The sequence below is a fragment of the Xiphophorus couchianus genome, chromosome 15, assembly GCF_001444195.1.
Source record: "Xiphophorus couchianus chromosome 15, X_couchianus-1.0, whole genome shotgun sequence".
Classification (NCBI taxonomy): domain Eukaryota; kingdom Metazoa; phylum Chordata; class Actinopteri; order Cyprinodontiformes; family Poeciliidae; genus Xiphophorus; species Xiphophorus couchianus.
In genome coordinates this window covers 9,259,690-9,278,033 of record NC_040242.1, presented here as the reverse complement: position 1 = coordinate 9,278,033, position 18,344 = coordinate 9,259,690, and the positions used below count along the sequence as shown (strand labels likewise).

At 38.8% G+C, this 18,344-nt stretch overlaps 1 protein-coding gene across 2 annotated transcripts in view; it reads left to right on the top strand.

Moving 5' to 3' along the window:
* fndc1 (fibronectin type III domain containing 1) overlaps window positions 1–18,344 on the top strand; it is a 33,376-nt gene that overhangs the window by 8,617 nt on the left and 6,415 nt on the right. Inside the window, exons 2-17 of one of the 2 annotated variants that reach the window (XM_028040596.1) lie at window positions 1,556–1,750; window positions 2,970–3,038; window positions 6,450–6,686; window positions 6,834–6,932; window positions 7,562–7,679; window positions 7,818–8,005; window positions 8,408–8,515; window positions 9,171–9,359; window positions 9,456–12,044; window positions 12,215–12,330; window positions 12,428–12,539; window positions 12,832–13,161; window positions 13,784–13,858; window positions 14,753–14,911; window positions 16,345–16,581; window positions 18,165–18,273. In XM_028040596.1, the coding sequence (XP_027896397.1) occupies window positions 1,556–1,750; window positions 2,970–3,038; window positions 6,450–6,686; window positions 6,834–6,932; window positions 7,562–7,679; window positions 7,818–8,005; window positions 8,408–8,515; window positions 9,171–9,359; window positions 9,456–12,044; window positions 12,215–12,330; window positions 12,428–12,539; window positions 12,832–13,161; window positions 13,784–13,858; window positions 14,753–14,911; window positions 16,345–16,581; window positions 18,165–18,273 (4,930 nt within the window). The remainder of the gene's footprint in view (window positions 1–1,555; window positions 1,751–2,969; window positions 3,039–6,449; window positions 6,687–6,833; window positions 6,933–7,561; window positions 7,680–7,817; window positions 8,006–8,407; window positions 8,516–9,170; window positions 9,360–9,455; window positions 12,045–12,214; window positions 12,331–12,427; window positions 12,540–12,831; window positions 13,162–13,783; window positions 13,859–14,752; window positions 14,912–16,344; window positions 16,582–18,164; window positions 18,274–18,344) is intronic. The other variant, XM_028040597.1, reaches the window with a different exon arrangement.

Here is an 18,344-nt window from a genome sequence, read left to right as displayed (position 1 = left end):
GCTGGTGAAAACCCTCCCTCCCCTAATTAATTCTTCCTTTATTTTTATTTTCTTTTACTGCTCTATGTACATTTTAGTCTCAGATCTATAGAGTGGTAAGAGTGAACAAAAATATGATAAGGTAAACCTTCAGCACTAAAACTCCAAAAAGCATTGGAGTTCAATAAAGTTCCTCAAACTGGAAGACACCTGTAAGCAGGAGACTTGGAGATGGTTGTTAGAAGGCATAACAAAATCAGTGATTGTGAATCAGAATACTGGAAAACATCCAATTTACACCTTAGAAAGTACCCACATGTTAAAGTTTGAAAATGCTTAAAAATTCAGACCGCAAACAATAAAGCTATTGTTTATGCATTTAAAACTAAACTATCAGACTCACAAGACTTTTAAGTTATCCATGAACTGCATAAATGTTTTGGTTTGTTCTCACTGCTCTCATCAGTGGGGTTTCCAGCAGCATCTGGAACAGGGAGCTGATTTTGCTCAAAAAACCCCCAATGCATCCCACCTGCATTCGATCAAACGTCTTACAGTTGAAGTCAGCAAGCCCGATTGCTCATAGTGGAAAATCTGGCCCAGATTTTTTATTTTTGAAGACCAAGTGGAAACTGAACTAGTGAGAGAATAATCTCCACATGAAATCTTTTATGTACAACTGTATGTGCCGGATATGAATCGTTTGAACTTTGTGTGCAATGGTGTTCAGAGGTAGGCAGCATTTCTTCAAAATAATGCACAATCGAACTGAAAAAATAGTCATGAAGAACAGTTACGTTTGGTCCCAGATGTATAATCAGTACAATTGACATATTTCCACACCAGCTGAGGGCTTGAAATGGAAACTGAATTTTACATTTATTGAAATAACTTGTGAGGCCAAACTATCGTGTAAAATAAAAGGAGTGTTCACATATTTTGATTTTATTTTCAGTTTCTAATTGCGACATAATTGACTCATTGGAATTGTGTGCTATATTTAAAGTAAATTGCAAATCATATCAAGGTTTTCCTTGTATTACAGAGACCTGAAGTGATGTGTTTTTTGCATGGCGTATGGTGTCAGTGTCATTTTTATTTTTTGATTCAGATGAGTTTCAAGCATTTACGTAAATTCTGAAGCCTGAAACCAGTTGAGATTGTTTATTTCCCATATCTCCAAACCACCCAGAGACATTTTAACAATTTATTTTAGACAAACTAAATACATGATTTCATTCTGAAGTGAAAGCTCCACAGTCAGTAGAAAAAACAAAGGTTTCTTATTGTCAAGAACTTTCAGCATTCAACCATGTCTGCAGTTGTTTATAAATCTGACTAGTTGGTATTTCCTAACGCTGCCTCCATGAGCGTATCTTTCTACATTAATAATGAAGCATTGCAAGAACAATAAATAAATTGGATACTGTCAGTTGGTTGTGAAGTTAGGATAGAAAATTAGATTTCAGAACCAATACAGTATGCTTTAAAAACAAAAGGTTATCACATCTGTCACGATGTTAATGTTTAGGTCGAATTTGTTTAGCCAAAATTATTTTAAAATCTTGTTTTACAGCAGAAAAAACTGTGCGGCCTCAAAGCGGGAAGCACACAGCTGCAGAGAAAGTCTTCAGGGAGAGCTGGGAGCCTTCGATCCATCTGGATGGAAGACCCGTGGACCGCTTCGTCTTCAACTCCAACAAACCCAGCAGATCCCATCGCTTCACTAAAGTGAACAAAGAGAGCCGTCCACATTCAGTGGAGGATGTAGGTAAGACAAATGAAGTTTAACTAAGGCCTTTTTGGACAATCTGAAATAGTTAGTTGATCGTAGCAAAGCAAAGTGGAATGAATGTTCAAATATTGATAGAAGCTATTGAAAGGGAAATAAATAGACATGCTACATAAAAATTAAATTTGAGACATTTTTTCTTTATTCTTGAATCTTGAGTTCTCAAGTTCAACAGTAATAAGAGGACAAGCAAATGCAAGCAGTCAACACAAGAAGTTGGGGAGAAAAAAAACACACTTGAGTGCATATGTGATTGATTTATTTTCAGTGGATTAGTTCATAATTGGACGTACTTTCGAGAAGGTTTGCCAGAAAAAACAAAGTTGGATCATGACTTGTATATGTGATCAACAGTCACCGGCATAGGGCTTATCTTAGACTGTAAAGTAATATTTAGTTCCCTGTCCTGTAAAGAATATTTTGGGCTCTTGGTCCTCCCACACAAAAACAGTAGTCTGCATTGTTGAGACAGTGTTGTCTGCTTTTGTCATTATTCCATTTGCATCAGTCTTTGACAACTCAGAGCCAAACTTCATGAGCGACGCAAAGTCTGCAGAAAGCTGTTTTTCAAGCCCGGCCCAACTCTTATAACTCAATTCTCTGTGTTGTGGTAACTTGTTATGAGCATGTGTGGTCGTGGAAGTGATGCACAGTAGTGAAGTCATGCATCTTCTTGTATTGTGTCTCTAGCTTGTTGAAAGCAGCTACTCCAGATGCCTTTTGGTTTGTGTGTGCTGCTCAGTGTACGTTGTGGCAGTCCTTGTGGTCTTTCCAGCTCCGGTGAGGTTTGCCATAAATCTTTGGCAACTGGGCTGACGTTTTAGTGCGGCCTCTCCAGAAATTCCTCTGGGTCCATATGCTGTTCCCTTAGAAGCATGAAAGCTACATTAGTTACCATAAATAACACCGCTCTCTTTGCTTCCACATCATTAATATGTCTGGCCAGCCACTGCTGGAGCAAAAAAAACAAAACAAAAAATAAGCTGACTTATTATGAGCAAGAAGAAGCAAGATGGAGAATAATGGAGAGAGGATATTAGAAAAACCATTCCACTTTTTTCAATATCGCATGAAAGGAACTGACCTGCTCACCAGAAAAGAACAACAGACAGTATGCTGATTAGATAAGGTTAGAGAAATGTTTTGTTCTGCAACTGACAGCATAACAAATACAGTCAGTTTCTTCTTTGTATTTCAGACCCAGAGTGGATCAATCTGGACGGATTTGCTGTGTTGAGTCATGCACCTGTGAACAACTCATCAGCAGGTAAACTCTATGTCAAAGAAGAATTGTTTGCACTGGTCACGTTATTAGGTGCATTTGTTCAACTGCTTGTCAACGCAGAGGCACTAATTGCATTTATCCATGAAAATGTGGTGAAGATTACTTGCTTAAGCATCAGAAGAGGGAGGAAAAGGGTTTTAAGTGACTGTGAATGTATCATGGTTGCTGGTGCCAGATGAGCTGGTCTGACTGGTCAGAAACTGCTAATATAGTGCAGTTTTCATAAATAGTACAGACATTACAGAGGATGGTCCTAGAAAAAAAGAAAATATACTGAGTGGAAATTGTGTTGACCAAATGTCTTGTCAGATGTCTAAATGATTGAAAGACTAAAGCAGTTACAACAAGGGTATGCAGTATATCATCACTGGATGTACAACGCTTCAAACCAGATGCATTAAAGCAGCATAGGAACACACCAAATATCAGAAATCTCTTTTTCAGCTGTGAGATGTAAGACTTTAGGTTCAAAATTTGGTTTAAAGTTCATGAAAGCGTAGATTTGCGTATGCCACCTTGGATCATTGGTTCAGTTCGGTACTGGAGGTGCCTCCCACTTCATATCCTCTTATGGGATCCAAAGAAGTTGTGACTCATTGTTTCCTATATTTTTAACCAGGTATATTTTCCCTGTGGGTCATCCAAAATTTAACATCGAGTAAGAATGTGTGGTAATGGTATATGCTATATAAATTACATCATATTTCCTTTACAATGATTTCAGTAGAAAGCCAACTGGTGTGAAAATTTGTTGCAGGCATATGTGCTTCTTGCTTATTGTCACATTAACATCTATAAGGAACCTGTGGAACTGTGATGTAGAAGATTATAACCCCCATTCACCAGTGCTTTGGGGATAAATTTGCTTTCTTTTTATTTCCATTTGTTTTATATAATATGAAATTGTTATTGGAAGACTAACATGACCAGACACTGTTCCAGTTTGGTCTGTCTACAGATCTTACATATTTGGCTTTGGAAGGGATTATAGGAACCACTTCAAGTTTTTCATTTGGAGGAGAGAATCAAGAACCACAAATTTCTTTAGTGTTTGCAAGGCTAACCATAATGCTTTTCTATGGGGGAGTGTTGTTGCCCAGTTTTGCTTTAGCGGCTTTTGTTAACCAACTACTGGGTTCATGTCAATGTAATGTTAGATTAAAAATGTTTATGACACTAATTAATGGTTAAACAGCAAGAGATACTGATACCATAACAGTACATAACTCAGGCTAGGGAGAAGTGCAAATGGATTACGATGGAGGGTTTATTTTGTTCTTGGATCCTATAAAAACAGATCAGCATAATCATAAACTGTAATTATATTTAATCATCTTTTAACCTAAAAGAATGCTAATCTGAGAATATGTCCCCAGAGAGATGCTTAATCTCTTTACATTACTCTTTTGCAGATTTCAGCAAAACAAATGATAGAATTTACTTTTTCATTTTTACTAAGAAAAGGAAACAACTTCTCTTTTTTAGGATAATCACATCCAGGTTTGGTCCAAATGTACCACTGTCCCTGTGCTTTGAAAATATTCAATGGTAATTCATAACATCAATTCAGAAGAGTTAAAACCCTTGCATTATAATGATGTCTAGTGTCATTCTAATGCATTAAATGCATTATAATGGATCCAGTGCATTATAATGACATATTACATATCATGTAATATGCATCAGAATATATTTTTGATCAAATATATTCAGAAACCAATTAAAGTAAAATGCCAAAAGTTAAGCTCATTTATCAGGTAAGCTGCAGTAAATGTACTGTGCAAATGTAAACTGCCATTTGGATACTATATACTCATCTGGTTAGTTTGGCTTTTTAATGTTTCAGATTATGTGCCAAACTAATCACTGGTGGCAAACCACGGGTAAATAATTACTGATTCATCATATGTCATCAGTGTTGTGTATTTTATGTGCAGTTGTTTTGTTCCCTTCTTGGCTTGTTAATAATCTATCTTGCCAGATAAACCTCAACTGATTATCTGGGCATGTAGGAAAACTCCTTAGCAGAAAATTGTTTCTGGAGCTGAACCTTTGGGGAAAGTGAGCAACACACTGTATCCTGAGACCTAAATCTTGCAGTTTAACATTTGCAGTATTTAGGTTGTTTTTTGGATTTGGTGAAATGTCATGGACAGTAGTTAAAGCCAGCTAGTTTTTGAAAAGCACTGAGGCAAAGAACACTCACATCTCATCTCATAAACATCTGATGCCAACTGAGGTGGCTCTCTCCGCTGAGGCAACAGTGGTACTGTCATGCCAGCTTTGCCACACCCTCAGCCATGAAGGCAAAAAAAAAAAGAGATCAGGAATTAAACGTACTTTTGGAGTTAATGGTTTGGTTGTCAGCGCCAAATAACCAGAGGAACAGAGGATGACAATTTTCAAGTTAGCTGATGAAAACCACATGATTCTGGTTCTGGTGTTAGAGAATAAGTGTCATCAGAGATGTTGGTAACGTCAGGGTTAAATGTTTAATGATGCATTGGGTTATGGTAGACTATATGCTTCTTTAACATAGAATTTTATTTGCCTTTCAATAAAGAGGTCATGCTTCTGTAGGTTGGTATCTAAGACAGCAGAATATTCTATGGAAAAATCAACTCAGTCCTGTGCTGGCAGGAAATGCTGTCTGACTGGTCAGACACCAAAGGCAGAAAACACTATTCCAGTTTGAAACACATTGAACCATCTCTTTTCTGGACATCTTTGACATTGGATATCGCATACATTGATTTTCACCTGATACCCTTTTGTTTTTCATCAAATGTCACCTGTCAAGTTTGCTGACTTGACATTATTCATCCTGTTGTGCATTTCCCTTTTTGACAGGACATTTGCTTTCATCTTTTTTCCTCTGATTGCAATAATGAGGAAATGATTATGAAAGAATAGAAAAAAAATAAGAGTAGGAAAGTGGAAAGTGTTTTATTTTTCATGTGTCTTCTGGCAGGTCTTTAGCTTACCACTTCATCAACCAGGTGATCCCCTTCATTGGCCAAAAAGAACGAGATTGTTTGGCAGTGAGAGTCAATGTGTAAAAGATTTCCCAAAGTGCAGTGGCTATTAGGATTAGACACAAATTTAAAGCAGAACAGCAGAAGTTGGGACAAATGACGGAGGGGGAAACATTGTTGCTCTACATCTTTTCCTTTTAGTGATAAATTACTATGTTTACTGTGACCTCAGGATGAATGGAATATAAATGTGTAGTGAATGGAACAGAAGGTGCAGTCATTTTCCATGGTAGGTAGAGTCTCAAGAAGGCCTGAAGGGAAGTTCAAGTCAGTGCTCTGTATAGAATTGAGTTATGGAGACTCACAGGTGGGATGAACTCAAGTGCTCTTTCTAAAGTTCATTATCATCCACCAACAGGTTTTGTCAGGACCACAGTCAGAAGCAACTCTGCTGCAGGACGGAAGACCAGGGTGGATAGAACCACTCAGCCTGCAGGTGCTGCCTTCACCAGGACACACATGAGGGCGCCTCAGTCCTCCTCGGGCCCAAGACAGCCTGAGAAAGCTTTGCCAGGAACGCCGCTGTTAGAAAGAAGACGCCAGCAGCGAACCAAGCCTCAGGCTGACCAGAGAAACCGACAAGCACAAAAACTCAGTAAGAGGACCTACATTTTGTACAACTGATAACCAGGGATTGTTTTTTTCTCTGTGATAAGATTGCTAGGTAAAAACATTTTTTGGGCTATCTTTAGTGTTCATAGTGTAAACCCTGGCCGTGCCTGGTATCCTTTTCTATTCATAGCATCTGAGTCCGTTCATGTGGTGTCACTGCAGGCACAGAAGGCCCTTGGGCAGAGTCTACCCAACAATGGAGCAGCTACAGCCAAAACTTCCCCACCAGGTACCCAGATTAAGCTCATTTAGAAAACCAAGCAGAAGTATCCATACCACTTGAACTTCTTTGTCATAACAACCACAAACTTTATGTAATTTATTAGACCAAAACAAAGCAGTCTTTCGCAAATGTCCTCCAAAGTGCCTTGCGTCTCGTTCCACAGATCTTCACATCAACTTTGACCACCATGATGCCGCCAAGACTGCTTTTATTTCCTATGCATGATTTTTCACGTAGGCCTAATTTATTTTTGTCCCATTTGAGCAAAACTCCTTATTTCAAACAGCTACTGTCTGCCTTGTATGACTAGTGGCAAACCACAAACAGAAGTTATTGTTGCCGTCTTTAAACATAGGCTTTTGTCTTGCTATTCGTCTATAAAGAACAGATTTATGGTGTACACAAGTGATTGTTGTCTTCTCAACAAATTCTCTTTACTGAACTGTAGCTCTCTGCTGGTCTTCTAGAGTAACCATTGCTCTTTATCAAAATAAGATCATTTTTGTTTGTGGTTGTGAAATGACAAAATGTGAAAAGTGCCATAAATACTTTTGCAAGTCCGTGTGGCAAGTAAATGAGTTTGTTCGCACCTAACTATATTTGTCTCGATGTCTGCGAAACTGTGTGTTGTTTAGAGCCTCCTGAATATGAGGCCCAGGACATCAGTGTCAGGGTCATGTCTGCAAAGTCAGTCCTCATCTCCTGGGTTGACCCTGCCGTTGAAATGAGGAAAGTTGACCCCGGGGCATCCAGGTGGGCTTTTAAAAACTGTTGCTGTGTATAACCCCTTTTTTTTTAAATGACAGACAAGCATTTGATGCAAAAAATGAGCTGAAACTAACCCTTACGCGGCTCATTGTAACAGAGTATCTTCATGTACTCTTTAATCAGATCATACACAGTCAGGTTCAGGGAGAAGGGGGAATCAGCACGCTGGGAGTACAAGGAAAGCAACCAGAGAAGAATAATGATCGACACCCTGTCCGCTGACGGCATGTACGAGTTCTCTGTCAGGATCTCTCAAGGAGAAAAACAGGGCAAATGGAGCGTTTCAGTATTTCAGCGGACTCCTGAATCGGGTATGTATTGTCACAGCATTTGCTAAAAGAAATACCCTGTTAAGCCTTTTCTCCTTTTTTCTTCATGCTACACCTCATTACTATCACCGCATATAAGTCTCTTGATATATATTTCTGGCTGCAGCTCTGTCAGAGTTGGAGCAGTTGTGCTATGTCACAGGAGCTCCTGAGTTTTGGTTCACTGGAATGTCAGAATTTATTGCCTGGCTTCCAGTTCAGATTTGCATCTGCAGCTCCATACAAACTGCCATGGGACATTTTCTGTCCATATAAGGCAGCTGTATTTTGTTCAGTTGAAGCTATACTTTTTCACACACTTTAAAAACCTGCTTTGACCTTTCATACATCATGTTCTTCTGCTTTTTCACTCCTGATTTGATTTTATTCTCTACTGTTTCAAAGCACCATCTGGGCCACCTGAAAATTTTGAAGTCAAGCCACTAAGAGGAAAAGGAACTGCTGTGATATCAACTTGGGATCCTCCAGAAGAACCAAATGGAAGGATAAGAGGTGAGGCTGGGAGAGAAAGGCATCATTTTCTTGAATCTCTGCTATTCTTTGGCATTAGATTTATAGCCATGTGGATTATGGGTAAATATTGTGAATCTGAATTTAAACTTCTCTTAATGAAGCTAATTTCATCAAGTGAGACATTTAAAATACTTATAAATAGATTCAAAGTCTGTATAACCCTGTAACACGCAGCAGATTGGAATCATTTTGCATACTTGTTTTAGCAAGATTGACAATAATACAGAGTACCTAACAACACAGCGACATAAAAGCTACTATACTTAGTTGTGATAGTAAAATATTTGTAACAGAGAGAAGACATTGTGACCTACTTTGCTCTGCTTTGGAGGTGTAAGGATATCAGGAAAGGGATTAGTTTGTATTTGGCTGAAAAAGGTCAAGATACTTTAACATTTTTGCATCTAAGAAGACATTTTAGAAACATGTTTTTATTTGTTTTATCAGCTAGAGAATTAATAGAATTTGTAAACAATGACACTTTGAACCTACATGATTACAAATGAACAAAAGTTTTGTGTAACTTTTCATTGAATGGATCACAAAGGCTGGAAACTCTTTTTGTTCTGGATTTTAAAATTGGAGGGATTTTTTTAAGCTTCTTGCTGAATGTTTGTGCTTTATATCCACACAGAGTATATTTTGTCCTATGCCCCTGCTATTAAACCATTCGGGATGAAAACCATAACATATCGGGAGGGCACCACCAAAGCCACCATTGATGGCCTGACACCAGGAGAGCGTTATATTTTCAAGATCAGAGCCACCAACAGGAGAGGAATGGGACCACAGAGCAAGGCCTTCAGTGTTGCCATGCCACGGTGTAAACACATTTGACTCTACATAATATAGGCATGCATTTATTCTTGAAAATCACACATCATAACTCCTTGATCGTTTTCACTTTTGTCTCTGCCAGCCAGCGGTACTGCCTCTTCGCTTTCAAAACCAAAGGACACTCAGACAACTAGTAAAACTATAATCAAACAGGATATTGATAAAAAATCCGACCTCGAGCCCACAGAGGTGCCTGAGGGTCCAATTACAACCCCAAAGCCACACAATACCAACAGACGTCTACGTCCACTTTCCCAGACACGCTCTTATCACAGTATCTTCTCCTCTATCAGGGGTTCAGTCAGGAATACAGCAAACAGAGGCTCAGCAAGAGGAGCAGAGAGAGAACATGAAGAACAAGTAGATGACAAAAAACCCACAACACCATCTCCTGTAGCAGAAACAACTACAGTTGTGCCAGAAATAAAAGAGCTGGACAACAATGTCTCCCCTCTATCTGAGGAGGAAGTTGATTACAATGTTGAGCCCCTCACTACAGAAACACCCAGCCTGAAAGTTTTGACACCGTCCCCAACCAAATCTGCATTTAAGCGTCCTTATCGACCAAATAGAAGGCCAATCAAGATCAGGGTCCACCAAAAAACTGGATCTAAAAGTACTTCTTCTGTGTCATCCGCTGATTCATCTTCTTCATCTTCATCATCTTCAACTTCATCCTCATCATCCTCTGCAACATCCCCAGTTTCCTCCACTTCTGAAAACTCATTTTCTTCTTCCTCCAGATCATCATTGTCACACACTTCATTATTGCCTTCCTCACATATTCCAGAATCAGAACCAAGTAAAAAGGACAACATTGAGTCAACAAACCATGAGACCGCAAAAATACATCAAAAACCCAACCTAACTTCAACTAGAAACAGTTTAACACATGGAAAGCCCTTGATCGTTGTCAATTCACAGGAGACAGAGTCTACACTGACAGATACTAGCTCTTCCGTGGCAGAGCGCAGCAGTAACGCTGGCTCTCGTTTTGGTTCAAGATATGGTTATGGACGACGACAGCCCGGATCTTTCTTTCGAGGGAATTCAACTCGATTGCTAAATGGCAATAAACCAGTTGTAACCACTCAGTTTCATCTTCCAAGCCAAAGTAATAATCAGGTGATATCAAATACAGGTAGTTCAGATAAAACCCAGTCTGCATTAACAGAAAGAAGTCAGAACCATGAAACCTCAAATCCTTCTGATCCAAAATCATCCAAGTCAACTTCAAGAAGCACACTGGAAAGTCAAACAACATCAGACTCATCAGTTTTTGATAAATCACACCCCGCATCAGAGTCAAGGTCTCATGGCTCTAAACTTTCACAAAACAGTCAAGCATCCACATCACATAGTAGTCCAATCCACAATTTGAATACAGATATATCAGGTTCTTCTCAATCAGTATCACAAAGACGTAGTTCTTCAACTTCACAAAACAACAAAAACTCACGGGGTTCAGACACGTCATCTAATCGAGACATTTCTCTCAGCAAGAGAACTGAAAACACTGATTACAATAATAAAGATGATATAGAAAGTAAAGCTGAGGGATCAACTTTAAACTCCAGAGCTCAAACGACACAAGACAGTAGGGAAGAAGACAGACAAGATGAAAGTAGTAATAAAAAAACTGTGGGTCCTCGTACAAGAATTAGCTCTTCCTTTGCTGAAAGATTTCCTTGGCTAGCAAGTCACTATCCAGGCAGATTTACCTCGAGTTCAAGGACTTCATATCCCAGACAGGATGCCAGGACTCCTTTAACAAGGGTATCATCTTCTGTTGGTGCTGAGAGACCACTCTTAAGAAAGACACCAACTAGGGTGTCTGGGGAAGCTGGAGATTCAAGAGTTCCTTTAAAGCAAGAGACCACTGAAGATCTGAAGGTCACATCCAGACCTGATTCAATGAAAAATAGTGTCATACTGAACTCTGGGAAGTCTTCTTTGCCCAATCAACATGCCGTAACTGGTGACACCAGAAATCCAACAACAGTTTCTTCCACTGAAACATTAATGTCTTCAAATTCTGGCTCCCTTTCGCTTGAGAAATCAAGTGTATTGAGAGACTTCAGTGAGGTCACCCATAAAGAAATATCTAAGAGTGGAGATAATATGAGGGAAAATGTTGATACACTGAGTACAGAGAGGAAAGGGAAACTTACGGATCTAACATCTGTCCAGACAAATCCTGCTTCACCATCTGTCCATAGACATGAAGAAAACAATGAGAGCGTGGCTACAAAAGAAACTTTGTCCAGGGCAAGGGCTGGAACTTCTACTGGAATAAGTCCAAGTATTCGTCGTCCTGGCATAGGAACGAATGGAAGGGTACGGTCTTCTCTGTTAGCCAACAGGCAGCTTGCTGGATCAAGGCTTTCTGTCAGACCACAGCTAGTGCAGAACTCTCGGCTTGGCGGGTCAACACCCGACTCATCTTCAACTTCTTCCTTAAACATGCCCAAACCGGTCCTTACCTCTGCCAGTGACACTGATCATGATGCTACTGTGAAAGATACAGAATTAACTGGTGGAAACACACATTCCGGATCGTCTTTACCTTCATCCAGAAACACCTTTAGGAATCAAGGGAGTAGGACTCGCTATCCCATAGTCAGAGGGAGCCCAAACAATGGAGGACGATTCAAGCCAGGCAATGGAAATGGTAAAGTCTTTTGGTATTTGTATGTGTTTAAAAATACAGTTTGTACTGTTTTCAAATACTGTTTCACTTTAAATATAATGGATACTTGAACTAAAGGTTAATTTCTAAATGATAAAATGTTGAACTATAATGATTATACTAAGCTCTGCCTCAAATCTTTTAACTGGTAGGTAGAAATGGAAAGCCCAATCTGACAGCAATGAATGGAAAAGACACCACTTCCTCTCATGGAAGCAATAAGGCTGTTGGACAAAAGTTCATCACTGGGCCTGATGGAACCAGATGGGTAACAAACTTTTATGGGCTTTATTGAACTCTTATTCCCCAGCCTGGTATACATTAAATGTATGCTTTGGTAAAAAATATATATATTTTCTTTATAGGTGGTGGACTTGGAGAAAGGTGTTCTTATGAACCAAGATGGGCAGGTTCTTCAGGACTCACAAGGCAAAGCCAAGAGAGTTGTCCTTGGAGAAGATGGACGCACCATTTTTGGTAATATACTTTAGATATTATTTGATTGCTTGTTTTTTCATTTGTTAAGTATCATATAAACCTCAAAGAGTTGAGAAAATTGTATCAATTTGTGATTTGGTGCAAACCAATCACAAGTCTCTGAAAAGAGTTTTTAGAGCTGTTTATATTTTTAAACAGCTTTGTTTTTTGTTTTTCCATGTTTACTGCATTTATTTTACAACATGAGCATAGATTTTTAAATGTGATACAGTTTTACATTTGAAACTTCTAAAAATACACTCCTCTCTCCTCTTCTGTCATATGCCACCAGACCATATGGGTAGCCCCCTCGTAAGCCAGGAAGGTATTGCTTTGTTCGGACATGGGAGAGACAGCCAGCCTGTGGTCAACCCCAAAGACAAGGTCCTCATGATTGGAGGAAAACCTGTTCTTGGATTGGATGTGCCTCCTCCCAAAACTTCAACCACCACCACTACTTTGGCTCCCACTACCACATTAGAACCAACCACAGATTGGACCACAGAGGATTTTAGCACTGCATTGCCCTACCCAACCTGTCCACCAGGAACTTTCTCCAAAACAGATGAATTTGGATATCCAATTCTTGATCCAGAAGGAATTTTGGACTGCTATCCTGAAGGTGAGAACATTGACAAGAGATGTCTTAGGGAATTATCTTGTTGCATTAGTTAAATATGACACACTGACAACATTAACAGGTTTTTGACCAACGGGAAGCCAAATTAATCCCAAAAATAATAAGCACAGAAAAGTATGACTTCACTCAGTTGAACTTGAAACCATCCAGGCCAAGACTGTGTATGCTTCCTGTCTGTATCCTCAGAGTCCCATTACTGTGTGTATTACTGCGTGATCTGGTGTGTGTATAAAAGATCTGAGTGCATTCAAGTAAGACCACAGAAGCCACATGTAAGTCTCTGCATGTGGAAGCTGGCTACGGTCACAATACAGACTGGTTAAACACTCTACAATCTTTCAGTTGCACATTGTCATTGGTGTTACAATATGCCAAAAAAACAAGCATAAACATATAACAGGACTTTTCTGTTATGTACTGCATATTTGTATATAATCTAAGTCTGGATTAATTAAAATAAATGCAATTACATCACATAGAAATGAGTCAAATAACAAGCACAAAGCTGTTTTTAAATGAAAACATATTTTGTTATTATTATTGGTTCCGAAACTTTAAATCAATTGTGAAATTGATGCTGCAGCTTGTTCTACTTCTCTGACAGAGGAATCCTCAGGGATGGAAATGGATCCTATGCTTACAGTGGCCATGATGCCTGATGCTTTAAATCTTGACAAAGGTATTGGCTGCATTTGGCTTCAGACCAATCTACCACCGGGCTTGAATTGACTAATTGCATTGCATGATTTTTGTTTGTTGTCTGTCACACAATTCTGTTTTCATGATTTGCCAACATCTCTCTTCTCTACTTTGTTGATCTTTCCTGTGGTCTTCATTTGTTTATTTTTTTCTTGAAAACATTTGTTTTGCTTGATCAAAGTTCATCACTATGGTCCTGGATCACATCCACTATGCGCTGCTTTGAATCACTTTTTATTCCAAAAGCCTCACGTTGTTACTAAGATAAAATGAATATCCTTGCTTATAATTTCATTCAATGTATTTGCTGTTTCAACTCTGTTATATAATTGCTAGAACCTAGCTTCTGCCAAACAGCAAGCTGAATGAAAAACTGCAGGGACTGCTTTGTGTGAGAACTTACATTTACTAGGTCGCTTTAGGGGATTAGTTGCTCATAATAGTCTTTTTTTCTGTTTTGGGCTTGCCAGAAAAGTCTCACTGAGTTTTGAAATATTCATAGCAATTTCTTGCCATGGCACTGTGTTGGTCAGCATGTATGTGGACCATGATGTAGCAGCATGGTGCACTGGTGCACCCCAGGTCATAAACTGGGATATCCACTTTTGTGGATGAAATTACATTGCAGGTTTGTTTGGTTTGGAGAGTTGTGAAATAGTTCTTGCTGAACACATGGAAAATATGGGTAGCAAAATTACAGCTTTAGATGTTGATCACAAGCAAAGCAAGCTCACCCATCTGTCTACAGTAGAGTAAACTAGTCTAACATTTTCATTTTACAGTCATTTCAAAGATTGCAAAACATAAATGCTTAGTTTGGGCAAAATATTGTAAATTAATTCATTAAGTACTGATTATCATGTACGATTTCTAGATGAATTGTTGGTGCAAACCACCTTACCACCAACTACTACCACAATTGCTACAACTACTACCACTACTACAGTGATCCCAACTACAGAGCCACAAGTGAGGGTGTCCAACAGAGGTCCTGTATCGGAGTTTGATCTCAGCGGAAAGAAGCGCTTCACAGGTACTCAAACATTTACTTCTGAATCCCTTAGCAAAAAAAATTAACCAGTCACGTCATTAGATGCTCCTGTTAAATTCCTTGTCAACACAAATAGCAAATCAGTTAATGACATGGTAGCAATTCACTGAATTAAGGTATTTAGAGGTGGTGACGATGGATCACTGAAATTCAATTTCAGCATCAGAATTCAAGTGGATTTAAGTGGCTTTGAATGTGACGTGGCTGGTCAGAGTAGTAATAAAGTGAGCAGTTAATATCAGCTTAATTTTTCTTGCAGTTCTTGCTCATTGCTTTGAAAACAAAATTTTGTCTCTTTTCCTAAGTGTGTATGTCCAAATGGTTTTAAATGCATCTGTGCTGATATTGTATCTGTTTCATTGAGGAGAGCCAATATTTAAACTCGATTTTAGAAAAAGAAGCCAGTATGTCACAACTGTTTGTGTAAATTGCACATGAGAAACTCCTTGTGAAGTGAAAGAAGGTGTTCCACAACTGTTCTCACTGTCTCTGTAATACTTAACGGCTATCAAACTGACTTTGACTTTTGAAATTTCAACAACATCCAGCAATTTTTGAGGGTGACAAGACATCTGGTTACCATAAAATCTGATTTTGGTCCATCAAGGACAAGGGTATTACTCTCCATGCAGAGAGGGCCATTGGCCATTGAACCTTTACAGTACGTTATCCTTGACTAATGGCAGTTTTTTACTTACAAACAGATTAAATGCATACTGTCACTCTCATTTATGTTGATATTTGAGAGGAGCCTTTTAAAAAGTAAAATTTATGACCATATCCTTATAAATACAATATGAATGAATCTGTTCCAAAGGTGAGCTACAATGATGCAACAATGCTGAACACCCACAGATTTATAATTCACATGACCATGTGAAAGCTATCATTCTTCCACATTAAAAATGGAAATCATAAAAGCTGAAGTGTCTGGCCTCAGTGCAGATAGATGAGTCTGCTGGCTCAACGTGGAGACTTCCTCCTCCAAGTTTATTCGATTAATATTTTTAGGTCCACATCAGCAGCTTGCTGACATGCTTTAGAAAAAATAAAGTGTCTGACAGAGACTCCTGCAGCCTTTGACTTCTGGTTTGTCTGAACAAATTTTACTCAAAAAATATTCCTTAATCATTCTCAATATCTGAGGTGAAAATATTTTTGTCATAATTTGTCAGAGCTAATCTATTGGCTATCCTGAAAATGATTTTAACTGATACAAATTAATGCTGTATATTTCAGTTAAAATGTTTTTAGACCTAGACTTTGAACTATAATATTTACTATGCATTTTCTGAACATCATCTGCCCATGGGAAAAGTAATTTAGAGTTTTATTTTAAAACGACATATCTGTATTAAGACACATCCAATATCAGCATTCCTCACTGAAATAAATAACCTTGTTTTGGCCTTCAGCTCCTTTTGTGAACTACATCCAGAAGGACCCAGGTGCACCTTGCTCCTTAACGGAGGCTCTGGAGTACCTTCAAGTAGATGTCCTGGAAAACTTGATGGAGAAGGACCGCATGGCAGTCAATCAGAACCAGCCTCCAAAACACAAACCTCAAAACTTCACCGTGGTTGCCATGGAAGGTTGTCACTCTTTTATCATCCTGGACTGGGCCAAACCTCTGAAGGATGATATGGTGTCAGGTAAGGAGTTATTTCCCAAAACAAAGCTGTACTTGCTCAAGTACTCCCGCATTTTAAATGATGAAAACAAACGCAATGTCAACTTTGAATCAGTGGCTCTACCAGCAACACCTCTATATACCAAAATGTACACCAAATCGTTGCTTTCCTTTTATCCATACACAGTTACTAGTTGTTAATAAAGGTTTAAAAAAAAGAAAAGAAAAACTTAAAAAAACTTCTGTTTAAATGCACTACATCTTAACCATTGTGTTATATCTTTGCGTAATCCTCAATTCAATAACTAGCAGAGGGTGCCCTGCTGAATTTTGGGAAGGTGAGGCACATCCACTGCCATAGGAGCATACCCTCTGTGCCTTGATGTTACTAGTTCTTTGAAAGAGTCGGCGTAATCATTGCTATGTCCCTGTTTAATATTAGCAGAGTACCATGTACATTGAAAACATGTCTGCTTCCAAAATTCTTGAATGTCAGTGCTGCTGTGGAGACCATCCCCATGGCCTTGTCACGTCAGTTTATATTTCCGCATGAAGCTCCACAGGTGAGGTTTTACTCTTAAGAACAGGTGCCAAAAAAAAGCCCTAGTGTTCAACTAAATGGAACCTGTTTCATCAACCTCTTCTTTTCTGCGGTTTGGCAAATATGTTTAACATGTTTTTAGGCATTCCTCATGACTCACTTTGAAGAATTGGTCCCAGAAGTGTTCTGCGAAAACCAAAAAATTGTTTCTAAATGAACACATGCAAAATGGTTGCTTTACTCCTACCGTTTCACACGGAAAATTTAAAAGTAAATAAATAAATTTGTCGACCTGCATTATGACATAAGGAAAGTATGTAACAAAGAAAAATCGGAAGAAAACAACCAACTGTATGAGGCTAGTGAGCTATCAGGGTAACAGTCTGGTCACATAGAGGAACAGTGTGTTTCCTTTGGCAGACAAACACAGTCTGCTGGTCATGCTGTGGACTTCATCCTCTGATGTTTAAAACAGATAGATGGTGTGCTGTTACTTGTGTTTTCTTTCTCTCTTTCTTTTGTACTTCTTCTCCTCTCAGCCTATTGAACTTTGCATGTAACCTGTCTCCTGAAAAGGTTTCTCTTCTCCATATTTTGCCCCTTTACAACCGCAAATGGAATAATTTTAGATATTCTATCTGAAAAAACAAAGTCACTTTTATTGTCCTTCACACAGAGAGTGCCCAGCTGTTTTGGTGCAGCTCCAGTTAAAACAGATGGAAAAGTCAGGAGGTCCAGTAGACTCAATCGGTAGTTGAGTGTGTTGCAGAGGTGGTTACCACAATTTTCAAATGAAAAACTGAGGATCACATGACCTTAAGAAACCGAGCAGCGTTTAGGGAATACTCAGTGCAGCCGAGCCAGACAGGAAACTTTATTAATTTTTAAAGAAACCCAAGACTCCTTTCAAGCTTTTTGGCATGTCATAATAGTATGCATATATTTAATTCTGTTTTTAAGTAACTGCTATCAAATAAATTCTGAATAGTCATCAAGAGTAAAATATAAAATGTAAGTGTTTTGACGAAAAGGATTACAATTTACTTTTGCATTGCTTCCTAAAGGTTATATGGTCCACAGTGCTTCTTATGACGACGTCCTCAACAACAGGTGGTCGTCCAAAATCTCCAATGGGACCCACCTGCCTGTGGAAAATCTCAAGCCCAACTCCAGGTAACAGATGTAATGGCGTGTGTTTGTACCACTGCACAATTCATGCATATTTGCTTAGAGTGAGGTTCATG